This window comes from Batrachochytrium dendrobatidis (genome assembly GCF_000203795.2).
Source record: "Batrachochytrium dendrobatidis JAM81 unplaced genomic scaffold BATDEscaffold_8, whole genome shotgun sequence".
NCBI lineage: Eukaryota > Fungi > Chytridiomycota > Chytridiomycetes > Rhizophydiales > Batrachochytrium > Batrachochytrium dendrobatidis.
In genome coordinates this window covers 1,260,624-1,272,334 of record NW_006281106.1, presented here as the reverse complement: position 1 = coordinate 1,272,334, position 11,711 = coordinate 1,260,624, and the positions used below count along the sequence as shown (strand labels likewise).

At 40.4% G+C, this 11,711-nt stretch overlaps 3 protein-coding genes across 3 annotated transcripts; all 3 read right to left on the bottom strand.

Annotated features, from left to right (window-relative positions):
• Nucleotides 1–2,175: 2,175 nt before the first annotated feature.
• BATDEDRAFT_26087 (uncharacterized protein) lies at nucleotides 2,176–3,444 on the bottom strand (the record flags this gene model as incomplete). The annotated part of the gene is made up of 3 exons (XM_006679884.1): nucleotides 2,176–2,345; nucleotides 2,438–2,711; nucleotides 3,100–3,444. The coding sequence occupies 3 exons, from the start codon at nucleotides 3,442–3,444 to the stop codon at nucleotides 2,176–2,178; spliced, it is 789 nt and encodes a 262-aa protein (XP_006679947.1).
• A 2,840-nt stretch (nucleotides 3,445–6,284) lies between these two features.
• Nucleotides 6,285–6,515, bottom strand: BATDEDRAFT_89970 (uncharacterized protein; the record flags this gene model as incomplete). The annotated part of the gene is made up of 1 exon (XM_006680056.1): nucleotides 6,285–6,515. One exon carries the CDS (start codon nucleotides 6,513–6,515, stop codon nucleotides 6,285–6,287), a length of 231 nt encoding a protein of 76 aa, XP_006680119.1.
• Nucleotides 6,516–8,844: 2,329 nt separating this feature from the next.
• Nucleotides 8,845–10,221, bottom strand: BATDEDRAFT_26085 (uncharacterized protein; the record flags this gene model as incomplete). Its single annotated transcript, XM_006679883.1, has 1 exon — nucleotides 8,845–10,221. The coding sequence occupies one exon, from the start codon at nucleotides 10,219–10,221 to the stop codon at nucleotides 8,845–8,847; it is 1,377 nt and encodes a 458-aa protein (XP_006679946.1).
• Between the last annotated feature and the right edge of the window lie 1,490 nt (nucleotides 10,222–11,711).

Sequence of the window (11,711 nt, the reverse complement as noted above, 5' to 3'; positions counted from 1 at the left end):
GAAACCCAACTCCAAGTCTTTGCGCCAGGTTGTCATAATCTTGAATGACTGATGACTGTCAGTGCAATATTCCTACTCAATACGTTTATGGACACGGTAGTTTCAGGAAATCATTGCATGATTGGTTACTTTGACATGTTGGATTTACATGGTACTCAATGGTATGATTGATAGGTCAATTGGCAATTGTTTCGTGTTTTTAGTCATTTATTTGCCTGCAATAAAAGCGGCATGATCTCATATACCAGGAGTTTGACAAAAATACAAGACTCATTGCCATGACACTATTTCAAGAGTAGTCATTGCATATTGGTGTTCACCAGACAAACAAACCATCAAGTATAGCGTATTTTTCAATTTTCAGTTTTTGGCATTCAGGTTTGGGTTTTGATCAATCGTTGAACCAAGACTAAATCATCATTGGTTGTTACAGCTGGCCAAACAAGCTTACTCGATAAATATTACAAATCATATAACCCAAATCATCAAAATCACTCCAAACTGCTGACAAGTCATTGACAAGTCACCGCCAAGTTGGTTGTTGCTAATTCATCAGTGTTGGCAGCTACAATAATCAATCAATATATGTTTTGAAAATTGTTTTGAAAATCGATTCGCACTCTGCACAACTTTTGGACGAGTCATGATCCAAGATACTGTCGCTGTTGGTTTTGATGTTATAACCAATTCAATGCCACATCCAAATGTTGTCAAAATCATCCAAAAACTATTGTGTTGACAAGCATGTGTATTGGCATCAATTCCATTGTAAAAATAGTCGTATAGTTTAGAGTGATTGCTCGCGAGGTCAACAATATCACCACATTTACGAAACGGAACTTTTACAAAACTACAAATCATATACTGCATGCATGTCGTTGGCATTGAGTCTGTGATTGTTGAACAGTGTTATGGTCTTGATTATAGTCAGTCCACCAAATCCAAAATGTGTTGGGTTTGAAAATACTATATATTTTCAAAATCATTGATCTGACAATTAGGTCGCATCTTGTTGAATCCCAGTCTGAATATTTGACACCAGCTGCTGCAATTGCATCCAATAAACCAGCATTGATGCTTGTATCATGAATACCCTGAATATCAGTCATGGCATTATCCATGCATATATATAATATGTTTGGTGGCAATTTGTCTCCAAATGCAATTTTGGATTTGACATTGTCATGCAGTCAAACCATGTTTTTTTTGCAAAACATCGGTAAGGGATTGGTAAACATGCGGATCTCAACCACAAATCGTTCAAAAGTTACAAATACAAGTCATCAAAAAACGTATATCGTTGTCATCAGACAATTTACCATCACACTGCACGACACTTGTACAAAGTTTGTTGGACAAAACTTGGTTGATATCTAGGATACGGTTGAAACTGACAAGCATGTGTGTTCATATTGTCACCAGTGTTGTATTTGATATTCAATCAGTGTGTATTACACTGTCTGACCGATACTAACCACACTACACTAAATAATCAAATGCCAAACAATCTGTAAACAGAGCAAAACACCACTCTAATTCATTATTTGCCACAAACTACCGACTGATCAAATGTCGCTGGGATATATAACACACTATCAAGACGTGTAATATGTCGAGTTGCAACAACACTAAATACATAATAAATGCATAAATGTCCATTTTTAATGGTCTTTGTGTTGAAATGGCTTGAGCAACTTTTTAAACAGCGAAATTGATGTTCAACATTGTTGCGCAAGCCATTTCAACACAAACACATTTCCAAGCCAACCCATATTAATAACTGTATCAGTTGTATCAGCTGTAAACCATACTGTAAAATGATGGTATGTTTGGCATGTATTTGACATGTACATGTTGTACATTTTCGATTGCCATTTCATGTATTGGATTATCAGCATAATAAGCGCAGTATTTCAGTCATTCAGATTCCTTGTTTTGGGAATGATCATTTCTGTCTCATTTTTTGCTGAAATGATAATCAGTGTGTCACTGTGGATCACTGTTTGAACCAAAGTCAATACTACAAGCACTCGAGTGCTACTCCAATCAATTGAGTTGAACTGACATTGATATTGATATCAGCAAGAAATTCAACTGATTTCCAAATTGAACGAGTTGATTCCAAAATATTGTTATCTACAAACATAAATGTCAATTGCAACACTTTTATCAAACCTATTGGATATCAAATCCAGTAACCCATTGTAACAAGCCTCGAATTATATCTCGGAACAATGCAGCCATGACAAAATACAACACTTTACCAGGTTTTCTGTATACAACAACATATATTTGGAGCAGAGTTTGAACAAATAGTTGCGCAGTTATTTGAAGTTTGTGTGTTTCTAGTATCATACCCAAAATGTGTGTTATTCCATCATCAATACTTTGCTCACAATACACTAACACTATTACTATACAATCAGTTGTCAATGACCATGAGTAGTATATGTAGTGCACTGGATGATACCACTTGTTTTAAGCAAGACTGCTAAAATATTCAAAAGTTGACGACATACTTTGATACATTCGTCCATGATGATTGTGATTGATATTGAACGCATTTGGGTTGTGGTTACAATGTGAGTTCTGGTTTTAGAACTAATCAGAATCGGATTGTCTGGAATTGTCTGGAATTGTTGTTGTGCTAGATTGGTGTTTTCACCTATAATCACTGCTAAATTCGATTCAAAGTTGTCAGGTGTGATATCCTGACAAATGCCGACATTATCAAAATGCTTACCGTATACAAGTTGATTAAAGTTGCAAGTTGTCTGCCAAACTCATACTTGATGCTTCAATCGGACACGATTAGATGGTACAAGGATGTGTCAACAGAGCCATTATTTGTCAAAAAGCGTATGTTACAATAGTAAACTTGAATTTGGAACTTTTCATGCCAAATGCATCTCGATCCCTTGAATGTACACAATTGTATGATGCCAGTTGTATTAACAACATTGAATTATCAAATAATTGGAATGGTTGAAAATATGTCATTTCAATTGTAAAATACAACTATCACTTTCTACTCTTTAAATCTGGTTGTATTAGTGGGAGTTGTATAACGTATTGCATCAATCCATGAATGGGTTGTACCTGCTCTGTGCCATCAATTGGTTTGAAACTCTGCTTTTTGAACCCTTTAAACTGGTGAGGCGGAACCACAAAATAAAGTTTGGGTTCATCATACAAATTGCACAGTTTTGTAAGAATATCAACTTCGCGAATAGGATGTTCAGCAACAGCTGTAAATTGGAACATTCCCTGTCGACTGAGTGAATCAATTGCTGCAAAACTATCGTCATCTGTCGGTTCGTAATAGTTACCATCAAGTGCTGCAGCAGTAGGAATAGTATTTATTCCAAATGTAATTCGTTGGCCATTGAGTGCATCCAAAGTAATATCTGTCATTGTACCATCTTCCAGGCATCTGTTAGACATTGGTAATTTATGACATTTGTAATAGGACCCAGACAGTCAGGATGGGGTTTATAGTAACAAGCATTGTATAAACAAGTAAGCTATACAATGCTTGGATATGGTGATGACCATTGCCTCACTTTATGCAATGACTGTAACGCTTGGGAACCCTTAACGGTGAAGCTTAGGAGTGGCGTTTATACCGTCACTAATTCACCACTACTACTTACTATATATAAGAGACAAAGTTCTCTTATCAATAAACAATCACGACTATTCTGATTCATTCCTTCTTCTTGTCTTACATCTCTGTGATCTTCCTCTAAAAACTTATACTACATTAATATGTCACTATACGTTAATGAACAAGAGGTTATGAGCCCAGGCTCACAGCAGGTCAAGATCGCTGAAGGTCTTATTATTACGGTATTGACCCAGGACAATTACACTGTCTGGGCAAACCAAATGGAGGCCGCCTTCGAAACTCTGGATCTATGGGAATCTCACATCATAGGTGAACTTCCAGAAAAGATCGAGCGCGACTACAAATTAAAGGAATTCAAGGCAAGAGGAATCTTGCAGGCAACAGTGAGCAGTAAATTCAAGTTTATGCTCTGTGACAGTAATGGAGTACAACTTGACGCCAGGAAAATCTGGGTCGGACTCAAGAACCATTATGTTGACTACTGTAAAAGATCGCTGACGCGATCAGAGGAAGCCATGGCAAATCTGCAGTACGATCCCAGGAAGGGAGTCGAGGAACTGTACAACACTATGACGAGTCTACGTCATAAGATTGCAGCGGCAAATATATTTTGGGGTGAGAAAGTGTTTGCATCAAGGGTGATGGCAAAACTTGTTTCCAAGAGCAGAGAATGGCGCTACTTCGAAGGACATACAGTGCGATGGACCGACGAAATGCTAAGCCCCAACAAATTCCTGTCGGAACTCATCGAGGAGGAGATTAAACTCATCAACATGGGTGCACTACCGAGGCACGGTGTAGATGACACCATATACGAGGCGAACTATGCGTCTAGAAATCATAGGAACCTACGGAAAGGTTCAACATCACATGGGCCAAATGCACACGGCGCAAAGCAAGGCAACTCTAGTCGGGATGACTATTTTGCAGCAAACCATGAGATGGATACTTATTATCGTAGAGATCAGGGACGTCGACCCTATGAACAAAGAAACGACGATCAAGACAGAATGCCCGCATGCCATAATTGTGGTAATATAGGCCACTATGCAAAGGACTGTCGACCAGCTCCAAGGAACGGCAATTACCGACAATCGTCACCGAAATTCTTCTCCAAAGGGCCACGATCAAACAACCAAGACCGATCAAGAAATAATCAATCGGCAGACGGAATGTTTGTAGCAATGGATGACAAGAAAAGGGACGTTGTAATTGACGAGGCATGTAGCTCCATCGATAGGAGTGATATGTTCATATTGGACTCGGGAGCCTCCAGCCATATGGTATGCCGACCTGAATGGGTGTATGATTTTGTACCGTGCAGCAACCGACAGGTCAAGGCATCAGGACAAGACATGCACAATGTCATCGGTACTGGAACAGTGGAAATCCTGTGCAATATAGGTCACAGGACTGTTTCCATTCAACTGGGTAATGTTCTAGTGGTGCCAACTTTCGGAGTCAACCTTATCTCTGAAAATATACTCGAAGACAAAGGATGTCGGATCAGTATTTTCAAAAAGGTCAGGACGATAAGAAAGTCGAATGGCGAAGTTATCATGACTACCCGTAGAGACGGAGGCGTAAACGCAGTAAACTGCGAGGCTATAATATCTGATGAGGAACGTGCAATGGCTCATAATACAGTAATTGCAACAGCTAATCACGCGTCAGAAGTATTTAGAAAGCCCACAGACACTGCTGGCTGGCATAAAAGACTGGGGCATATAAATGTCGAAGCGATCAAGAACTTGGCCGACAAATCGGAAGGTCTTGATATTATACCGGGAAAGACCAAAGAGAGGTCTCAGTGCGTGGCATGTATCGAAGGCAAGGCCGTTCGACACCCGTTCCCAAAAAGAAGTACACATGTGGCGACTCAAGTCAATGTGTTGCTACACATGGATCTAGAAGGGCCGTTTCATGACACGGCTCTAGGTGGATATAAATATTACCTGATCATAGTAGATGATTACTCGAGGTATTCCCACCTGTATCCAATGATCTCAAAAGATCAAACGTTCCAGCGGTTCAAGGAACATGTTGCCGCTGTCGAATTAAGTAAAGGCTTACCGGTTCGAGCGATCCGAACCGATAATGGAGGGGAGTTTACCTCCAGTGCGTTCCAACAGTTCCTGAAGCTTAAAGGAATTGCAGTACAGAGAACGACGCCTTACACTCCACAGCAAAATGGAGTTGCCGAACGCAAGAATCGGACAATAGTTAGCGCTGTACGCGCTATGTTTGCCGGTTGCAAGCTTGGTCGAGAATTCTGGGCAGAGGCAGCGATGACTGCAGTGTATCTACAGAATCGGTCTCCTAACAAGGCGCTAGGCCAAAGAACACCATACGAGCTATGGACAGGAGAGCTGCCAAAGGTGATGCATCTCAGGACGTTCGGATGTGCAGCGTATGCACTCAGACCAAAGCAACTGCTGACTAAATTGGACACACGCACTAGAAGGTGCATATTTATCGGTTATCACTCACAGGCCAAGGCATACAAGCTGTTTGACCTTGAAAGCAAAAAGATGATAACAAGCAGGGATGTAGACTTTGCTGAAGAGGAGTTTCCTTCACTCTCTAATCCCGTTCGTCGGAACAATACCGTACCAGCAATGACACTGTACGAAGAGGCACCATTATTTACTCATAGCTACAATTTACGCGGTGGTGTTACACCGTCTGTACCTATTGTGATAGATAATGTGGTAAGTCCAAAAACATCAGAAACTCCAGGGAATCCAGATTGTGCGAGTACGCCAATTGGAGGGGAGTCAGAACCAGGTCGCCGACAAGTACCAAGAGTAGTACCGACTGCAAGGAATACAGCGAGGATGACTGTAGCAGATCGCGGGACCGAGGTCACAACAAGCGATGAACGCATAACTCAGGAGGAGTTATTAGGGCGTGGCATCAGCAGGAATAAGGCTATAAAGACATCGCTAAATGAGTCGAGTCTAGCCGGTTATAGGAAACCGAACCAGAAACCGAGATCGAAATCTCAAGGTTCGAGGAAAGCAGTTCAGGAACGTCCAGTTGACGTTATGAACAGGGACAGAGCCACGATGGCTGCTCCCACAGAATCGACGGTCACGGCTGATTATCCAGGAGCGATATCAGAGGTTGATGACGCGTCTGAGCCGAGCATTCAAGCTGCGGTGGAACAAAGAATGGTTGAGGATTTGCCAACCATTACAAGTCAAGATGACAGTGATCTGGAAGAGTCAGATCAATACTACTCGTACACTCACGGGAGTGGTACCAGTAATGCCGATGAGTCGAATAATGCAGTGGCAGTTATATCGAACGGATCATCGAGGAACATTGTGCCAGAAACGTGGCAACAGGCTATGATGTCGAGTGATGCAGATCTATGGAAAGAAGCCGCAGACGCAGAAATGGATTCTTTGTACAAGAATAACACATGGCAAGAATGCGCTCTTCCATCAGGATTCAAGGCCATCAAAGTCAGATGGGTCTTCAAGATCAAGTACAAGGCTGACGGTACTATTGACAAGTACAAGGCCAGATTAGTAGCGAAAGGATTCGCTCAAGTACCAGGCATCGACTTTCACGAAACATATGCTCCGGTATTAAAATTCACTTCTTTGCGAATCATATTGGCACTAGCTGCAATCTATGATTGGGAAGTTGACCATACGGATGCGAACAATGCCTTTCTGAATGGCACAATTGACGAGGAGCTCTATATCGAGCTGCCTGAAGGATACAACAACAGCACAGGAGGGGCAATCAAACGAGTAGGAAGACTACAAAAAGCTCTTTATGGATTACGACAAGCGCCGTACCAATGGAACAAGGTTCTGGTGGACAAGTGCTTGAATATGGGATTTACGCAATGCATGACGGATAAATGTATCCTCATTCTGTCAGCCAAGGACAGGTTTGTCATGATTGCTATATATGTGGATGATATCCTGTTTGTTGGTAACAACAGGAGTTTACTCGAAAGGATGAAGTCGAAACTGTTCAAGGAATTTAGCATGAAGGACTTGGGTCCAATTCATACGTGCCTGAACATAAGGATAATTCGCAATCGAATGGGTCGAACTATCACCCTATCCCAGTCGCACTATCTCTCTGATGTACTAGAGAAATTTCGCATGTCAAATTGCAATCCAAAGTTTATTCCACTGTACCCTTCGAACCCATTACCAGCTGCCGAGGAAACGGATCCAGTTACATCCGCACCTTACAGAGAAGCAGTCGGGTCACTAATGTATGCTATGATAGCAACACGCCCGGACTTGGCCGCTGCAGTTGGACAAGCTGCCCGACATATGCACCATGCGACTGATCAACATTGGAATGCAGTCAAGCTCATACTACACTACGTGCAAGGAACGTTAAGTTACGCACTAGAACTAGGAGGAACCAACGCATCATTGAGTGGTTACTCAGATGCCGATTGGGCTGGAGACGTAAAGACCAGGAAGTCTACGTCTGGATATTTATGTTATGTAGGCAATGCACTTGTATCGTGGAGGTCATCAAAACAGACGTGTGTGGCCGTATCTACTATGGAAGCCGAATATACTGCTGCCGAATCAGCATCGCGAGAATTATTGTTTCTGCGCGATCTACTTGGAGAGTTAGGTTTCGAACAAGATGGACCAACAACGCTATACTGTGATTCGCAATCGGCGATATCAAACATGATTGGACCATCCGTCGTACACGAGGCAACCAAACATATAGGCATTAAGATTAATGCATTACGAGACAGAATCAGCCAGGGACTGATCAAACCAGAGTACATCGGTACTAAGGATCAAGTAGCTGATATTCTGACAAAGGGATTACCAAGACCCGCCTTCGAACAATTCGTCAACCTGCTCGGTCTTCGAGAGTGTTCTCGACGTGGAGGGGTGTTAGACATTGGTAATTTATGACATTTGTAATAGGACCCAGACAGTCAGGATGGGGTTTATAGTAACAAGCATTGTATAAACAAGTAAGCTATACAATGCTTGGATATGGTGATGACCATTGCCTCACTTTATGCAATGACTGTAACGCTTGGGAACCCTTAACGGTGAAGCTTAGGAGTGGCGTTTATACCGTCACTAATTCACCACTACTACTTACTATATATAAGAGACAAAGTTCTCTTATCAATAAACAATCACGACTATTCTGATTCATTCCTTCTTCTTATCTTACATCTCTGTGATCTTCCTCTAAAACTTATACTACATAAATATGTCACTATACGTTAATGAACAAGAGCATCTGCATTTGAGAGTTTGTCCACCAGTACAAAAAACCACATGTCCGTATATTTCAAACAAATGTCTTGAAATCTCGGTTGAAATACTATCAAACATTTGCTGCATATTGGTAATCATTTGAGCAGAGTGACGTTGCCAGAGTTGTTCTCCAACATATCTTGAAGCAATATCAACATGCAGGAATCTGTACTGTCCGTCGTCCGACACAATGGTATGAAGCAATGTATGAGTATTTGCAGATATTTTGATTGTGAATCCAATGTTTCGTACCCCTTTGACTGCATCAACATCAGCCAAAGCTTTCTCCATTGGATTTGATACAATATCAAAGACATGACGAGCTACACCACCATACATGCGATATCTCTCATTGATAGTCTCAATGGGTACATCCGGATAGCAATGACGTCGGCAAGCCTGTAACTCGTCCAAAGTCCAAACAGGAAAATACCATTGCCTTGCCATCTTTTGTTTGACGAATTCCTTGTACCATTCAGACTGAGGAGATGACATGAACAAGACAATACAACATGATGATCTTGGAATCGTGTGTCCATCAACAATATACAATGTGTCTTGTTTCCAAACAATATTGACCACTTCAAGTCCAAGCTCTGTGACGAGTTGTTGCTGCAAGTCAAAGCATTTGTACGAGGATCCCACTTGATAAACAATCCGGTTTGGCTTCAAGGACAGAGTTTTCGTGGTAAAGTCATCCATCAAGCGATGCAATATGTAGACAAAAAACAGTGACTTTCCGATGCCTGATGTTCCAGATATTGCAAATGATTCCATGCCACGATCAATTTGATCCAAAAGCAAGCCAAACACATCATGATAGCACTCTCTAACATATAGTTTTTGGATTTTGTCTTGGGTGTATGGGAAAAAGACATGATCTGTCGACTGTATGCATTCATCGATCAGCTGGGCGTTTGAAAACGACTTGAATTGGGTTGTCAAATCATTGGGTTCGGTACGTTGTCGTTTAGGAGAAAAGTCTTGATGGTTTGCTGTTGATAAAGAAGTAGAACCTGCATCAAAAATGGTACTTTTGCTTGGTTCCCTGGTGGGTAGAGGTAAACAACCAATGACAACACAATAACCATTTTGAGTAAAGTATTCTTGAGGAAGGGAGTCGAGTAAAGCCCAGGTGTTGATTAGTTGGTCCCTGTTACTGTTGGTGTATAGTTGGAGTTGAGGAGCATCAATGTCAGCCATAGCAGGACCATACTCAGACTTGATAACATCCTGAACGTCACTCAGGTCTTCAAAGTCAGTCACATCGATTTCAGTAGAAATAGTGTTGTATTCAACATTGAGGTATCGTTTTGGCATTTTATGAAAAGAAAAAGAATAAAAAAAACAATTTATTTGTCAAATTGTAAAACAAAAATCGACTTTTTAATCGAGTCAAATAACAAAATTTTGGGATATTTCAAGACAATTCACACGATTGAAATATTTGGAAATTAGTCAAATTTACACCAGAATTAATGTCTCATTAATGTGAGACATTACTAGTGTGAGAGTGTTGACTTGCATTGTGTGAGACATTAGTAGTGTGTGAATGTGAGACATTTCTGAATAGTTTAACAATCAAAAACCATCAACAATGACGTTTGAACTGGGATTCACATGACTTTCTTGTCTCCTATTTTATAAACACACTCACTCACTTGTTAATAAACAACACAATCGAATATTGATTCATTCCATCACATCTTCAATCAACTGCAACACACTTGACAATAATGACAACCATCAATATGCCATCATATGTTCACGATCCTCAAATTCAAAAGTCAATTTGAAAACCCCATTTTTAAGCATCTACAAGTCTGCAATATCAGATTTGTGGCTGGTACATAATAGGTTGCCAATAAAAGTCGACAAAGTGAGCAACTGCAATGTGCCTTGCTGTATGATAGTAACATACCAGAAATTATGAATGCTTTCAAAATCAAAAGTCTACAAATGATGCCACTGCTGGCTTGTAGCCTCTGTTTACAAACCTACAATCAATATATTCACTGGATTCGTATAATGGTAAATGCTGAACCACAAACCGCTGATGATATTATTATGGACGATGCTCATATTATTGGAAATCAAACGATTGGTGCAGTTTCAGATGCTGTTTCATCACACAGAAAGTCTTGCTACAGAGTCTGAATCCAATAGCAGTGAATCTGCAGTTTGACCAACACAGTCAATAATTATTGTTTCAAACTCGAATCAAGTGATGATGTTGCTGTTTCAGATGCACTCAATGTCATGAATGCAGTAACATTGAAACCAACTCAAATCATTGATCATGAACCAATTTACCGTGTCTTGATAAAAACACTGATAAACCATCATTCATACATGAGCTTGTCAAAAGTATGAATTGATTGCTGAACAGATGTTTAAAGTGGAACTCAAAACAGTGCAATTCAATGTGCAGCTTTCCCGCGACTTTCCCGCTACAAAAAATACAGTCTTGGAACTCAAAGTGTACATCAACAATACTTGTGTGTATTGGCCATCAATGATGTTGTTGGTGTAGCATACACAGTGTGCATTGCATAAACGCTTGTTTGTTTGCTGGAGCTATTTCAAGCAAGCAAAAATACTAAAAGGTTTAGTTTGATGAATGTCTGGTGTATATTTACAATAAATTCAAACTCGAGAGATTGTCGTACTTTGCATACAAGACATACTACAATATATTACAACAATATCGTGTATTTCAATATGCACCCATTCGATTTACAACAGTGGCATAAACATCATCACATTTGAACAATGGTTCAGTCGTACAAAGTCCAATAACAGCCATGAAT